We start from the raw sequence: 17,814 nt of genomic DNA, 5'->3' as shown, positions 1-17,814 counted from the left end.
CAGGGCAAAAGAGAGAGAAGAGTTGAGGATGGCACTTAGGACTAGATGAGGCTGATGGTGTCCTCCACAGTAATAGAGAATTTACATGGAAGAAATGTTTAGGGAGAAAGAAGTCCAGTTTGGGACATATTAAATTTAAGATATCTGCAGAAAATCTAGTTCAAAATATCCAAAAGGAGATGTGAAGCTGGAGATCAGGAAAAAGCATAAGATGAGAGAAGTAGATGTGAGAATCATGTGCATAGAGGTTCTGTTTTAACACAGTGGAGCTGATGAGATCATCAAGTGAGATAATATTGAAAGTAAATGGAAGACAGCCCAGGACATACCCTTGGAGTAACAATAATGATTAGTGGAGATGACCTGAGGAGATTGAGGAGGAGATGCCAGATATGTGGAAGAAGAACCATGAAACAGCAATATCATGAAATCCTAAAAGAAAGAGAATATAAAGGAGGAGGTGGTAATTGAGTGTCAGTGGGTACAGAGAGGGTGGAAAGTAAGAGGACTGAGAAAAGTCCATTAGATTTGGTAATTAAGGGACAGTTGATTATTTTGGAAAGAGTTGGTTCGGTTAAATGATGAAGCATGAAGTCAGATTGCACACTTAAGATGAAAGTCAGACAAAAGAACTTTGAAGCAAATATAGCAGACAGTCTTCACAATGCTTTTAGCCACCACAAGGAGGGAAAATATGAAACAATAGCGAGGGTGGATTGAGTGAGAGGGTTTTCAAATATTGGGGAGATGGGGATATTTGTATGAGGTAGAGGAGAAGTTAGTAGACAAGAATTGCCTTGGCAACAAGAAGGGTTATCTTTTTTGTGAGACAGGGGTGAAGGAAGAGAAAGGGACAGAAAGAATCTGGGTGATATGGTTGGTGGAGGAACAAATAGGAAACTCTTCAAAGAGAACCACAATTTACGCAGTGAAATATGACACAAGGATGAGGTGGGGAAGAGGTTTGAGGAGGAATGAAAAGGTCTGGAAAAGCAGCTCTACAGAGGGGGCTAGAGAATTCATTGGGGAGGCATAAAAGGATTTACTTGATACAATGAGGACCTAGTTAAGATTATGCAACATATTGTGATGAAACCAGTCAGCATGGTTGCATGATTTTATCCAACTTGTTTCAGGATTCCCTGAGTAGGGGCAAAAGAGGTGGATGGTGAGAATAAACTAGGGCTGAATTTTGGAAGGGCAAGTTTGGAGATAGTATCAGAGAATGAGGGACTAAATAGAAGAGGATAGAGAAGAAAAATGAATTAGTTATCCAAGGAATCAAGGACAGGTCACCCAGTGCAGGAAGGAAGACCTTGGTTACAGCTGAAGAGTGGAAGTCATGGTGAGGATGAAAGATAGAGTTAAGGGGTTGCAAGGCAGAGGTAGGAGAGTGATGAATATCATTTATGATCAAATAAAGGCATTAGAGTTCACAAACACGTAAGTGGAACTCTTGTTGGAGACAGCAAGATCAAGAGTATGGCCAACTTTTTGTGTCTCTGAGGTGGATGGAGGTCTTTGAAAATGAATACAGTAAAGAAAGGAGAAGTTAGAGTGTTTGAGGGAATGTTTAATCTCCTCTTATAAGGAGTGGAATTGTGGAGGAAAGACTGAATCATAACTTGTTTTCATTAAGGTTTCAGTTAACTAAAACAAAAAATTTGAACTCTTCATCACATAACTACAACCAACCTAGGTTGCTTCCACTGTGTACTTGGATTGATTAAAATGAATTGAGGTCACAATGCTGTACACAGATTGAATTCACTTGGACTAAAAAAAAATATCATTCAAAAGGAGTCAAAAAGAAGAGACAGATGTAGTTACCTTTACATGTGATATGGGCTTCTTCTTCCTGCTGGCAAGAATTCGGGTCCCAAGATTGAGAAGGACAGTGCCAGAGGAAGGATTCTTGGCCTTGGCAGTTGATTTTGCCTATCCACCGGGGCCGCAAACTTATGGGAGAGCTCAACACTGGTTGAATATTGCCCTTGGCACCACAACCCAGGTGTCTGCAAATCACTGATACAGTATTGTCATCCATGGGGTTGGAGCAAACACTACCCCATGATCCACTGTAGAAAATCTCTAGCCATCCAGAGCACTTAGACTTGTCACTTACCAACCTGAGATCCAGGGATTCTGTAAATGAAGAGGAAGATATGCACAATCAGAAGAGACATTTGTTACCATATTCTCCGGATCTCGTACCTCTGGAAATTATTAGGTTGTCTGGCTCCGCTGGGGACTCTCCACTAGATAGACACAGACTTTCTAGTTCCAGAATTATTTCCTCTACATTTCTATGCATTTCTCTCTGTCTTGTCTTCCCCATTAATGAATGAAGACAGGGATGCCTCTACTGTGATTTCACTACTGAGTTTCACAGTTTAAAAATCTGTCTGCATCATTGAACTACCAAAGTAAATCAAATCACAAGAAACATTTTCTATATCTATTCTGTGAATAGCATTCTGCTAGGAAATTAAGGTTTAAGAATACACACACACACACACACACACACACACACACACACACATACACACACCCATCAATGTTTTTGCATACATACATATATATACATACATATATACATCTAAACATGTCTTCATAAAGGAGGAGATCCACCTGTACAATTATAGGAAATGAATAAAATCACCCTTCTCATAAGAGTTCTTATCCTGAAACTTAACTCTAAGAAGGGCTCTGGTTGGGGCAGGAAGGCCTCCTCCCTGTCTTAATCAGATCCTTCTCCCTCAGTTCTCTAAGCCCCACCTCCTCAGGGCTCTTATAGGACCCTCAGGGTTAGTGGTTTGTGAGTGACCCAAACCTGAGCAGAGGACTCCTGCATCCTCTTTGTGTCTGCAGTTATGCTGACCCCAGTGGAGGGAAGGGCACTCCCCTAGGTGGGATTCATTTCCAGAGCAGCCAAGTTGATCCAGCCAGATGGGCCCTAATCCTTGTCCAAAGTGAGCAGAGACCATGGCTTCGAGGGCTACTCCACAGCCCAGTTGCCTGCACACCACATGGGCATCTCTCAAGTCCCAAGAATCATCACAGATGGTCCCCCAGATACCATTGTAATAGACTTCAACTCTTCCAGAGCAGGGTCCTCTTCCATTCAACAGACAAAGTTGTCCATTTTCTAGAGGAAGAAATTGAGATTAATTGCACTTTTTCCAAGGAAAGAGAAGCATTTCCTTAGATTTTCCAAATTTCTTTCTTACCTGAAAAGAAGACAGGTGTCTTTTGCTGGTAAGACTGTGAATTATTGAATGGGAAGAACTGTGTCTGGTTTCCTGAAAAAAGCAAACATAGTTCAAGCCCAGCGTTGGAAGTTTTAAAGTAGGAGGGGATAAGTAAAGTAAGTATGTACCTTAAGGAAAGGCATTGAATGAGGGAAGAAGAGGGTCAGCAAATTGGAGAGAAGCCAGGTTGTGAGGGAGGGACAAAGGGATTTCCCATTTTAAGAAGGCATGCCTTGTCTCTACCTAGTCAAATAGAATTGTTCTCATTGACAGTTCTTTCTTCCACTCCCAAAGCTCCAAACATAACCTCCACATACAGAGTGCCCTAAAAAGTCTGTGACCCTCCATGAAGAAGAGCTACTGACAGAAAGGTTGCAGCACTTGTAACTGAACACTCTTCCTCAGGCTTTGCTCACCCTCTCGTAGGTCTAGCATCTATGAACTGTATAAGGTAACTTCCCCTACCACATTTCTGCCAGCAGCCTATGTCTAACCACTTAATTAGAAAGGTTTTACTTGGAGTACAAGAATTTGTTTTAAAATGTATTGATAAACATGGCTTATGGTGAGGGAAATTAAGGGAATGAGAGAGGGAGAAGAATTGGAACTAAAACTTTTTTAAATGAATATTAAAATTATCTGTACATGTAGTGATGAAAAATAAAGTATCATTTTTTATTATTTTAATTGAGTTACTTAGTTTTCAACATTCACTTCCACAAGATTTAGAGTTCCAAATTTTCTTCCCATTTCTCCACTCCTCTCAACCCAAGGGAGTGTATACTCTGATTACCCCTTCCTCCATTCTGCCTTCCCTTCTATCCCATCACCTTTCTCTTATCCCCTTCCCCTCTATTTTGTAGGGCAACACCAATTTCTATATTTCATTTCCTATATGTCTTATTTCCCAGTGGCATGTAAAAACAATTTTTAAACAAATGCTTTTAACACTGTGAGTTACAATTTCTCTCACATCCTCCCTCCCCATCCACCCCCATGGACAAAGCAAGTAATTCAACATAGGTTAAACATATGTAGTCATGCAATACACTTTTTTAACACTCTGTTGTGAAAGACTGACTATATTTCCCTTCCCCCTCTCATTTATTCTACTCTCTCTTTTGACCCTGTCTCTCCTCAAATGTGTTTACTTCAAATTACCCCCTCCTCCCCTTTGCTCTCCTTTCAATAACCCTCCATCCCATTTCCCCCTACTTTCCTGTAGGGAAATATAGATTTTCATATGCAAAAATAAGTGCATGCTATTCCCTCCTTAAGCCAAATCTGATTACAATAAATCTCATTCTTTCCCTCTCACATCCCCCACCATCTGATGTAAAAGCATTTTCTTGACTCTTTTAAATGAGATTATTTGCCCCATTCTATTTCTCCCTTTCTCCTCCTAATATATTCCTCTCTCACCGCTAAATTTTATTTTTTAGATATCATCAGTACCTATTCAACTCACCTTGTGCCCTCTGTCTATATGTATATAATACCTCTAACTACCCTAATATTGAGAAAAAGTCTCAAGAGTTACAAATAATATCTTTCCATGTAGGAATGCAAACAGGTCAAGTCAGTCCCTTGTGATTTCTCTTTCCTGTTTACCTTTTCATGCTTCTCTTGATTCTTGTATCTGAAAGTGATATTTTCTATTCAGCTCTGACCTTTTCATCAAGAATGCTTGAAAGTCCTCTGTTTCACTGAAATTCCATTTTTCCCCTGAAGTATTATACTCAATTTTTCTGGGTAAGTGATTCTTGGATTTAATCTTAGCTCCTTTGATCTCTAGAATATCATATTCCAAGAGTTGTAATTTTCAAAGAAAAATGTCCTGGAATTTTACTCTTAAATGGCTATAACATAGTTCACCTAATATTGAAGAGTACCCCAGTATCTTTGATCCTCTCTAACCTAGTCTGTCCTTGTAGGCTAATCAAACCATCTTGCTCTGGGTAAACAAGTTGCATGTGAATTTAGACAATTCCTAATCCTTCTTGTCTAAGTTTGTTTGTTCTTGGTCTTTCCTAACAATATCCAGAGCCAGTATATCCCTATTCACTATTACTATTACTATTATCATTATCATAACTCTACACTTTCCTCTAAAGTAGTTGATGGACCATAATGCATCTTCCCTACCTAGGAATTCCCAAAGAAAAGTCATGAATGAATGATAAGATATATAAATAAAGTAGGAAAAAATGCTATGCATAATTCCAAACAATATGATTAGGACTTCTTACACTTGCTCTCAGAGAAAAGATGCCATGGCTCTCCTCTGGATACACTTCTACACTTTTCCTTCCTGCACACAGCAATGCTGTCACTGTTCCATCACTGACAGATATGCTTTGAGAACAAATTAGAGTTTTCATTTCTCTTACCTGAGCAGACCACAGAGGCAACTTTTCCTTTGGAACATTGAGAAGTCCTCAGAGCAATCACAGAACAATTCCATAAATGAGACTCAATCCCTGTGCAATAAAATGTATCCCCTGTCATCTGGACACTTCCTTTGCCAAAATCGACATATTCTGGAGGCTTCATGGCAATGCCACAGCGGAGCTGATGGCAGAGAATGTTGGCATCTGCCAAGTCCCAGTGGGAGTCACAGAGAGTCCTCCAGTTGCCCAAAACTTGGATCTCCACTCTCCCTTCACATTGGGAGCTTCCATTCGTCAGACGAAAGTCTGTGTACCCTAGGAAGAAGAAGACAGGGCTTTACACAAGTAATTGTGCCTTTCTAATATCAGTATCCAGTACAGTGCGGGAGCAGGATAAAACCATTAAGTAAATTTTACTTGAACAAATGATGCCAACATCTGTACTGTGAGTGTATGTTCCCTTTGGACGTGGCACCGTGGGGCACGATGACAGAAGAGGCTCACTTCCATTACATTTGAATATTTTATCCCAGATCTCTCCTTTTCCTCTTCCAAAGTGAGCTCTTTTCTTGATAGAGACTGCAGTTCCACACTTTAACTCAGCACAGATGACTTTCGCAGTAGAAAGCATAAAGTTCCGATCACAGACTGTTTTCCATTTGTTTCTTATATGGACTTCTACCCTCCCGTTACAGGGACCATCCCCTGCTTCCAGCTTGACAAATCCTGGAAAGATAAGAAAGAACTCCACTGCAGCACAATGAAAGTCAAGATTTCCCTGATGAAGAAAGACACACAATTAATTACGTGAGACTCTTTCTGGCATTTTCCCAAGGGAGAAAAAGCAGAGGAACTTTCCTTAACTGAGCAGATGACAATTAATACCTTGGAAGTATGTTGACTATGACTGAACCTGAAACAAAACAAAAGCAGTTTAATTCCTGGTAGTTTTTGGGAGACCATGTCTGACATATGTAGAGAAATACAATGCTGCTACTCTTTTAGAGAGGGGAGGGGCATATGGAAACAGCAGAGAGCATGAGATGTATCTCATGCAAGGAGTAAAATTAGACTCATATCTCAGTATTGGAAAAGTGGCCATCTCCTCAACCCCAAGAACTTCATAAATAGGTTTTCTTATCTTTTTTTTTAATTTTCTAGGGTTTTACTCATCTGTTTCCTTCCTTTTTTGTCAGATGACCGATATATATATATATATAGATATATATATATATATATATATATGTATGTATGTATGTATATATATATATATATATACACATATATTTGGAATAGGATTGAAATAGTCTATATTTCAATTACCTTGAATTTTTAATAAAGAGCTAATGAGATGTCCAAGATTGTTTCCATAATTCTGTATTCTTTATTTCAAGTTAACTTTCCATATTTTCTATGGTTAATTTCCTGCTACTTCTCAATTATTTGAGAACTAGGACTCAGGCGCTAAGCAATAAGGACATTTGAAACATACTCCTTTAACACTGTGGGAAACCATGAAGCTCGACTAACACAATAAGAAATCAGGGAGGAAGACAAGAAAGGAACTTGTTTGTGTGAAATACAACTACCAGTATTGAAATAACTAAAACTTTAGCAAAGTTTCACATATACAGATTTGTGACTTGTCGGGCCAGACCATTATTATTCTGACAGATAGACACTCAGAGAGAGAGAGAGACAGACAGACAGACAGACAGACAGACAGACAGAGACAGAGACAGAGAAACAGAGAGAGAGACAGAGAGAGACAGACACAGACAGTGAGACAGACAGAGACAGAGACAGACAGACAAAAACAGTGAGACAGATAGAGACAGAGACAGAGTGGGAGGGAGAGGGAGATGAAAAGAGAGAAAGAGAGATCCAAAGAGAGTGAGAGAAAAAGAGGGAGGAAAACAGTTGACATTTATGCTGACTTGGCAAGGAAATAATCACTTCTCCCAATGAATCTTTCTTTTAAGATTTGATAGTCCTGCTCTTTGCAAACCATTCTACTCAATCCATAAATCTGGAAGAAGCCCACAATTCTTTGACACTTGACTGTAGAATCTGTTACATTTACTACAGAGAATTTTGTGAACACGATAATGAAGAGAAACTTTGTGGATTTGGCAAAGGAGTGTGGTAAGGACAGAGGAGATATGGGTTCCCAGAGAAATATTTTTAAAGAGGATCAGAAAATCTAACTTTTAATGACGAGAAAATAATGAACTTAGAGGAGGAGTTCAAAATCAATCTCTTCTGGGCAGGTTAATTTTATTAGGCTTTTTCACCCTAAGGAATGGTAGCAAAATGGAGATAGAAATAACTGGAGGAGATGATTAATATCAGTGGATGAAGGAACAACTCTAAATGACCTCTCCCAATATCTGCTGTTAGACTTGTCACTGCTACTCACAGTTGATATATTCCCATTTGCTAGGTTTATTTGCCTTAGAATGGAGACTCCATCTCCCTCTCTCTACATTTATGCCTTATTATAAAATGGTAAAACTGAGGCTGTAGAGTCAAGATGGCAGAACAACAGGAATCAGCACGTAGAATTTCCCTCAAAGAAAAAAGAAAAAAAACTTCTCAGCAGATGTAAAAAATGAACCAGACCAAATCCTCATAGAGAAAATCTAAGAAAAAGTGAGGATGAGACATTTATTTCCAGTTTAAGTCAGGAGCGGGAAAAAGACAAAGAAATTTCCAGATACTTCTCTGGCCAGCAATTTGTAGAGCATGGAGAGCTCCAGGTGAGGAAGAGGTTGTTTGCCCCAAATATTTTATCAAAGCAGATCACAAAGTTTCCCAAATCCCCTACATACCCTCTCTGCAGTACAAACCTGGAGACAGTTCTAGAGGACAGAACAGATACTGTAGTTCGGTGTTCAAAAATTTCCTAGCAAATTATGCTTGTCTGTCCATGTAACCTTGTGGCAGTCAGATAACCTCACTGGACTTCTACCTCCTCAATTGTAAAGACAGATAACAACCATCAATTTTTCTTTCAGTTCCAATTTCTATGACCCCAGGATCAGATTAGAACTTCTCGTGGTATCTGTGGAAGCTCCATTTATATGTACACTCTAGCTCCATGTTCCCCAGATCAATATCTGTTCTTGGAACTCCCAGCTCCATCTTATGTCCTTCACATTCACCTGAACAAATCACACCAACATCTGCCTCGTGAGTACATGAATTCTCAGCACTTGATTTTTCGCATTTCCATAGAGAAGGCTCTTTTCCTTTACACTGTACCTGCCAAATAATCCCTTTCCCTGGGCCAAATGCAGCCAATTTAGGAGTGGAGCCACAGTCCAGCTGCTGACAAACCACTTTAGCACCTGCTATGTTCCATTTCCTATTATGTATTGTCCCCCAGGCACCATTTTGCCCTATCTCCACTCGTCCAGAGCATCGGGTATTTTCTCTACTGAGTCAGACATTTTCTGTGCCTAGAAAGGAAGCAGAATCTCCCATTACACTCCCAGCTTAGAAATAAGGAACCTCTGAGTGCTCCAGCTACAAAGAGGGGTGTATTGAGATACCTGTGGCCTTGAGGTTAAGGAGTCAATTTTCTTCTTGTATATCATGTTTGTACAAATCTGTTCTCATGTTGCCTCCCCTATTAGACTTTGGGCTCCATGAGGGCAAGGACTGCCTTCTTGTCTATCTTTGTATCACAAGGTCTTACTATAGTGCCTGGCACATAGTAGTTGCTTTAAAATGATTTTTGATTTTGTATAAATAAGCTATATACAAGATGAATTGGACATCTTTGGAAAGGCAGAGCCAAGATGGTGGAGGTGAGGCAGATATTCACAAACCTCTCCCAAATTCCCCTCCAAAGAAGTGTAAAATAATTTCTGAAAATAACTTCTAGAGCAGCAAAATCAACAAAAGCATTGGGTAAAACAATAGCTCATTCCAAAACAACTTCAAATGTTGGCAGGAAAGTTCTGTCTCAAGGGCAAGATGGGAATGCACTCCTGTGCATACCACACCTGCAAGTGAGGCCCCGGGCCCTTGCACAAGACAGAAAGTACCAGGCCATATCCTGCACAGCAAGCTTTGAAGGTAACTGATTTTTAATAGTGTCTTCTGGATCTCTCAGCCCTCAGAAGATAAGTGAGTTGGACAACTGGTGAGAAAGAGATTACAAGAGACACTTTGCTGGCACTGGGTGCAGGACCCTGTTGCATTGCCTATACTCAGTTCCAAGTCACAGTTGTAGGGCATGGTGGAGCAGCACATTAAAGTTCCCAGCCACAGGGGACCTGGACCTTAGTCAGAATTCCAGGGCAGTAACTGTGGTCACTCACAGACCAGAGTACAGGCCAGGAGAGGAGAGATGTTTCAGGTAGTGTTCCCTCCACCCTGGGAGCAGAGACCAACTTTAAAATAGAGTTAAACATCAACAAATAGTCTCAAACATTAACAATCACCTATAAAAAACAAAAGAATCAGATAGCAGAGTGAATTAAAAACCAAAATCCTACAATATGTTGTTTACACAAAACACACTTGAAACAGAGAGAAACATGGTGACTAAAGGTAAAAGACTGGAGCATAATTGATTTTGTTTCAACTAAAGTAAAAAAAGTAGACATAGCAGTCATGATGTCATAGCAGAAGCAAAAACAGATGAGTTAAATGAGATAAGCAAGGGAATTACATCTTGTTCAAAGGTATTATGAACAATCAATTCATATCACTACTAAACATATATGCACCCAATGGTATGCCATTGAAATTCTTAAAGGAAAAGTTAAACGAATTATTGGAAGAAATAAACAATACTATTCTACTGGGAGACCTCAACTTTTTTCCTCTCAAAATTAGATAAATCCAACCCAAAAAATAAGCAAGAATGATGTTAGGGACATGAATAAATTCTTAGGAAAGTTATATGCGACAGATACATTTTTTTCCCTCAGCAGTACATGATATCATAGAAATCATAAATAATTTTATTAAAGAGAATAACATTGAGACAACATATCAAAATTTAAGGGACAGAGTCAAAAGTTTTATATTCCTAAGAGATTACATAAGCAAAATAGAGAAAGAAGAAATCAATGAAGTGGACATACAACTAAAAAAAACTAGAAAAAAAACACATTAAAATCCACAATTAAACCCTAAATTGGAAATCATGAAAACCAAAAGAAAGATAAATAAATTTGAAGGTTAGAAAAACATTAAAATAATAAATTTAGGAACTGATTTCATGGTGTTGAGAGTCAAGGGACAATAAAACAGATAAACCATTGACTAATTTGATTTTAAAAAATAGAAGAAAACCAAATCACCAGTATCAAAAAAGAAAAGATGAAATTCATCACCAATGAAAAGAAAACCAAAACAATTTTAGGAGCTAATTTATCTAAACACATGCCATTAAATCAGACAATCTGAGGGAAATAGATGAATAAATACAAAAATATAAATTTCCCAGAGTAACAGAAGAGAAACAGAATATTTAAATAACCATATTTTACAAAAAGAAATTCAATAACCCATCAATGATTTCCTTTAAAAATGCTCAGGTAAAGAATTGGAAGTTGAGGGTAGGCCTCTCAATTAGTGAATGATTGAACAAATTGTGGAATGTCATTATGATGGAATACTATGGTGCTGTAAGAAATGATGAGTGAGAAAAGTGCTGAGTTTTCCAGAAAAACCTGGAAAAACTTGCATAAAGAGATGGAAAGTGAAATGTACTATGTACAAAGTAACAGTAATATTGTAAAATTATCAGCTCTGAATAACATAGCTATTCTCATGAATACAATGATGCAAGGCAATACATAAGGACTTATGATGAAAAAAGCTATACATGATTCAAGCATTTTTTTTATTTCCTTTATTTATCTTGAGACTTTTTACTATCTATGTTTTCTTTTACACGTAACTATAATGAATGTTTTACATGACTACGCATGTGTAACCTATATAGAATTGCTTGCCTTTTCAATGAGGTGGGAGTGGGGATGGAAGAAGGGAGAGAATTTGGAAGCCAAAGTTTTAAAAATAAATGTTAAAAATTATTTTTACATGTAATTGGGGAAAATTAAAATACTACATAAAAGATTTGTGAATGATTTTTAAAAACTCCCATGCCCAAATGGATCTACAAGTGAATTCTACCAAACAACTAATTCTAATGATGGATAAGCTATTTGAGAAAACAGGCAAAAAGATGAATCCTAACAACTACATTACATGACACAAATATGACACAGATACATAAACCAGGAAGAGTGAAAAGAGAGAAAGAAATCTGTAAATAAATTTCCTAGTAAAAATTGATGAAAAATTTTCAATAAAATACTATCAAGGAAATTACAACAATATATCATAAAGATATTCATATATTATGAGCATGTGGGATTTATACCAAGAAAGCAGGGATAATTTACTATTAGGAAAAACATCAGTATAATTGACTATATCAATAAAATAATAAAAATCCTGTTATTATCTCAATTGATGCCGAAAAAGATTTTGACAAAATACAACACTCATTCATACTAAAAACTCTGGAAAGCATAGTAATGAATAGCTGTCCTTAAAACGATAAGCAGTAATTATCTAAAATCAACAGGGAGTATTATCTGTAATGGGGATAAGTTAGGAGACTTCCCAGTGAGATCAGGAATGAAGCAAGGATGCCAGCTTTGAAAATGATATTATTCATTGTACTAGAAATACTAGCTACAGTAATAAGAAAGGAAAGCTACATTGAAGGAATTGGTAGAGGCAACGAGGACATACAACTGTCACTCTTTGCAGATGATGTGTTGATATACTTGGAGAATCCCCAAGAATCAACTAAAAAATATCAGTTGAAATAATTAACAACTGTAGCGAAGTTGCAAGAAATAAAATAAACACACATAAATCATCAGTTTATCTGTATATTACCAATAAAGTCTACTGGGGGAAAATAGAAAGAGAAAATGCATACAAAATGATTGCAGATAATATAAAATACTTGGGTGTATACTTACCAAGACAAAAGCAAGAACGATATGAACACAGTTATAAAACACATTTCCCACAAAGAAAGTCGCATTTAAAGAATTGGAAAAATATGACTTGTCCATGGGAAGGATGAGCCAATATAATAAAATGACAATTCTGCCTAAACTAATTTACTTTTCAGTATTATAGCAATCAAACTATCAAAAACTATTTTTAGAGGTAGAAAAATGTGATAAAATTCATCTGGAAATCAAAAGGACAAAAATATCAAAGGAATTAATGTTTAAAAAATGAGAAGGAAGGTGAACTACCCATATCAGATCTCAAACTGTTTTGCAAAGTAGTAATCATCAAAATGATTTGATACTGACTAATAAATGGAATTGTGGATAAGTGGAATAAAGTAACTACACAATACACTGTAGTAGGTGACCACAGTAATCTTGGGTTTGCTAAACAGTAAGATTCAGACTTTTGAAACAAGAACTCACTATTTGATAAAAACTGTTCTGAAAACTGAAAAGCAGTTAGGCAGAAAACAGGTATAGACCAACACATGATACTACATAGCATGATGAAATCAAATGGGATATATGATTTGAACATAAAGAGTGATAGCACAAGCATATGAGAGGATCATGGAATAGTTAAACTGACACGTCCATGGTGACGGGAAGCATTCATAATAGATAATTTTGATTATACACAATTTTAAAAGCTTTTGCTCAAACAAAACCAATGCAGCCAAGATTAGAAAGAAAACAGGAAACGGAAAAAAATTTTAACCAAATTCCCTAACAAAGTTTCTCAAATAGGAGGGCAGATCCAAATAGGTGCAGTAGAAGGAAGGACATACTCTAGCTCTCCCCACAAAGGCCATAAAATACCTGCAAAAATGACTCTTTACAAATTCTAGAGCAGCAGAAGCCACAAAACGACAGAGAGAAAGAGATTTCCAGTCCAAGACAGTCTGGAAGGTAGCCAAATTCAAAGTTGCAAGGTCAAAGAGAAAATATTGTAAACAACTAGCAAGAAACAATTCGAGTATTGTGGAAATGCAATCATGATAGCACAAGATCCAGCAGCTTCTACATTAAGGGATCAAAGGGAGGGCAAATGGAAGGAGGGAGTAATTAGAAGGAAACACTTTTGGAGAGGGACACGGTCAAAAGAGAGAATAGAATAAACGGGGTGCAGGATAGGATGGTAGGAAATATAGGTAGTCTTACACAACATGACTGGTATGAAAGTCATATGCAAAGCTACACATAAATAGCCTATATTAATTGTTTGCCTTTTAACTGAGTATGGGTGGGGAGGGAGGAATGGAGAGAAGTTAGAACTCAAAGTTTTAGGAATGAATGTTGAGAATTGTTTTTGCTTGAGCTGGGAAATAAGAAATAGAGGTAATGGGGTATAGAAATCTATCTTGCCCTACAAGAAAAGAGAGAAGATGGGCATAAGGGAAGGTAGGGGTGTGGTAGAAGGGAAGGTAGATTGGGGGAAGGGATAATCAGAATACACCGTATTTGGGCGGAGATGGGAGAGATGGGGAGAAAATTTGGAACGCAAAATTTTGTGGAAATGAATGTTGAAAACTAAAAATAAATAAATATTTTAAAAAGACTAGGTGACTGTGGGAGGATAGTGGTGACCTCCACACTAATAGGAAAGTCACAAAGATGGGAAGACTTAGGGGGAAATAATAAGTTCTATTCTGGACATATTAAATTTAAGAGTCTACAGGACATCTGGTTCAGAATGTTCAATAGGAAACTGGAGATGTGAGAATGCACGTCAGGATAGAAGGTAGTTTTGAAAATAGATAGATCTGAGAATAATCTGAATAGAAATGATCATGAAACACAGTGGAGTTGATGAGGTCATCAACTGAAATACTATAGACAATGCAGAGAAGAGAGTCCAGGATACTGTTGCTGAACATCAATAATTAGTGGAGGTGACCTGAGGAGATACAGGAGGGGATATCAGATAGGTAGGAGGAGAAACAGGAAACAGCATGAAATCCTAGACAGAAAAGAGTACCAAAGAGTAAATGGTATCGGTGGTTACAGAGACCATTGTAAAATATGAGAACCTAAAAAAATTAATTAGATTTGGAAATGAAGAGATCTTTGGAGAGATCCATTTCAGTTGAATGAGGAAGCTGCAAGTCATATCACAAAGTAAATGAGATGAAAGATAGAGGAGTCACCTATAGTGGATATACTTCATAAGGGTTGCAGCCACCATAGCTCTGGGCTAGAGAGAATTTCATCAGTTGGATCAGGTTCCCAGGAGACCTTCTTTGAAAGGTACCATTTGATCCATTAGAAACTAGATGGACAATGATCAACTATATTTTGAATATTAATCAAGCACATCAAATTTCAGGTTATTGATCCTCTTCCTTCAAAACAACATACTACAATATCTTCCAAATTGGTCTCTGTGCCTCCAGTCTTTCCCCTTCAATCCATCCACCAGACAGCTGCCATGCTGACGATGACACTACCCTGCTCAAAAATTTCAATTGTTTCTCTTTTTTTACTTCAGGAATGAAATACAAATGCCTCTGCATAACTTCTGAAGGCCTTTCCAGTCTAGTTCTAGTTTATCTTTCTGGAATGATTTCAGATTATTCTTTCTCTTTCAGTCTATTTTGGAGTGACACAAGACCACATGCTATTTTTCACTAGATGATATTCTATCTCACATGCCCTTCCTTTTGCATTTCATCCCCCATACTGGGAATGGTCTCTTTCTGTACTAATGCCTCTTAGAATTCCCAGGTCCCTTCACATCTTACCTCAAATTTTATCATCTAAACCTTCTGATTTCCTAATCAACTCAATTCCCACAACTTTTCTCCCTCTACAAACAGTTGTGTTGGGTCTACCCTGTATATATTTGTCTTTCCTTGTCAGTGTGCATGTTTCCCTTCTATCGCTAGTGTCTTTATATCTCCTACATTTCCCTGGCACAAAGCAGGGGCTTAACAGAAGTTTTAATCTAAAAGTTCTTATTGGGAATCCACCCTGTCTTGTCTCCTGAATATATCTAATCCCTGCTTTTTACATCCCAAAGTTTAAGTAATATGTACATCCTTTCTCTCAGTGAAACAGCAATGAGCAGTAGGGAGCCAAGACAGACACTGGGAGAGGGCCGTAATATATTTAACATTTCAGAGCAGAACAACTCCTTTTAAAAATTCATCCGAGACTCTAGTTTTAGATAGGAGAGAATAATGAGGTTGAAAGTCGTGAAGTAACTTTCTGTAATTCACATCACTAGTGGTAGATCCAAAGACTCCTAAATATAGCCATTCTTATTTCCAGTATAGCTAAGAATTCATTTCATGAAAGTAATAGAGAGTGTAAGTTGCTCAATTTCCTCCCATGGGAAGTTTAGCACAAATGAAACCAGGCAATTCAGACTTACTGAGCAGCAACTATGGACAGGGCTCGACATTTCTCGGAATATAGGAAAGTATGTTAAAAGCTAAGCTGGCAAAGGAGATTATAATCAATCCCTTTGGGACCATGAAATTAGGAACTAATTAGAGGAGTTTAGGGACACCTGAGTCTCTTGCCAGATCCCAGCTTCACTCGTCTCCAGCCATTTCAGTGATTCTGGGTAGACTTCGGGTGGCATTACTTATTCTCTGAATCATTATCGATAAAATGGGGATGAGATTGACCAGTCCCTTAAATACTGAGAGGAGTAATTCCAGAGACAGTTCAAAGCTACTATTGGAGCAAAATATTTGTAAAACACTTTGGTTTAGGGAGGAGTGTAAGATCCCATATTTACACTGAGTATTACAGGTCTTTAAAGCACAAGCCCTAGATTGGGGCTCAGATCTAGGCAGCAGGTACAAAGTTATTTAGATCTTGGAGCCATTGATCTGAGTATTTTTCCTCTCCCAGTCAGAGAGACCATATAAAACCTTCAGGTTATTTCACAAACTAACAATCATCTGTCAGTCAACTCAGGCCAGACCAGTTCAGTCTCAACACAGGCTCTTTTGCCTAATGAACTGAGTGACTAGATCAGGGCATCTATCTGCTTCCTTCATATATGAAGCCTTCCTTCCACATACTCATACACTAAATTTGAGACATGATAATGATTTGAAATTTCCTTTACTCATTTAGAAGGATGGCATGTCACTGAGATGACACCCCAGAGCATGCCAACGGCAGCAGATCAATGAGCGAAAATGATTCAGTCATGGGTCTTCTACTCTTTTCTTGACCGTCTCCCATATTAGAAGTCACATGAAAGATTAGACCACTCCTGGGATAGTAGGGGACTTTACAATATAATTCTAGGACAAATATATCTCTCCAGATGAATAGTCCCCCTCCAAATCTAATCGAAAAGGCCCTACAGAAGAGAGGAAAAGATTTTGGGACATTGTAATTTCCTTCCTTTCTTCAGAACAGATGGTAAATTTTGGATTATGGTCTTCTGACTGATCCTTTTTTCCCAAGTGCACCAGCCCAGTCCAGTTCAGTCCAACTCCTTACGAGGCAGACCATTTCGAAGTAGGAAAGTAGAGTCTTACCAGAGTTGATCACTGGGAAACTGAAGAAAGGAAGCAACAGCGTCTGCACTGTAAGAAGACTTTCTAAGGGCATCCTGACATTCCCGGTCTTGGTGCTGTCTTGAAAGCACCAACTCTTCTTGAGAGACCCCAGAGCACCAAATGAGGGATGTACAGCAATAGGAGGGGACTATATAGGTTCAGTTCCTTACCATGCCACCTGTGCTAGGAGCCAATAGAAACTCCCTTTACCATTTCAGACACTATCAGAGACTTGATCTGCCACATCTGAAATTCAAAAACCAATGAAATTCTTACCTCTACATATCTCCATATATGAGAAAAGAGGTCTTTGTGAAGAAAATTCACTCTCTGAGGGATTGAATGAGATGTGTATCTCAGAAGTGAGGTTAAAAAGCTACATCTGGGTGACTAACTCATCTGTGTTGTCCATCTCACGTTCACAATCAACAAAACATGAATCCAATTATAATCAGTGATATGGTCAGTCACTTGCCGCACTGCATGGGGCAGATTCAGGATCATCTTTCATTTAATTGGGCTTTTGGTATGTATATTAAGTGAACCACTTCTCATTAGATAGCCAGGCAACATTTGAAAAAGAAAAAAA

General features: G+C 38.0%; 1 protein-coding gene across 1 annotated transcript in view; it reads right to left on the bottom strand.

Moving 5' to 3' along the window:
* The window catches only part of LOC140522728 (antigen WC1.1-like), a 45,323-nt gene extending 29,218 nt beyond the window's left edge, over positions 1–16,105 (bottom strand). Inside the window, exons 1-6 of the mRNA XM_072638028.1 lie at positions 16,076–16,105; positions 6,059–6,419; positions 5,642–5,956; positions 3,231–3,302; positions 2,834–3,148; positions 1,831–2,145 (exon numbers count right to left, since the gene is read on the bottom strand). Of these exons, the coding sequence (XP_072494129.1) occupies positions 1,831–2,145; positions 2,834–3,148; positions 3,231–3,302; positions 5,642–5,956; positions 6,059–6,419; positions 16,076–16,105 (1,408 nt within the window). The remainder of the gene's footprint in view (positions 1–1,830; positions 2,146–2,833; positions 3,149–3,230; positions 3,303–5,641; positions 5,957–6,058; positions 6,420–16,075) is intronic.
* Positions 16,106–17,814: the final 1,709 nt, after the last annotated feature.

This window comes from Notamacropus eugenii, chromosome 2, assembly GCF_028372415.1.
Source record: "Notamacropus eugenii isolate mMacEug1 chromosome 2, mMacEug1.pri_v2, whole genome shotgun sequence".
Taxonomy (NCBI): domain Eukaryota; kingdom Metazoa; phylum Chordata; class Mammalia; order Diprotodontia; family Macropodidae; genus Notamacropus; species Notamacropus eugenii.
This window is presented reverse-complemented; position numbering and strand designations above follow the sequence as displayed.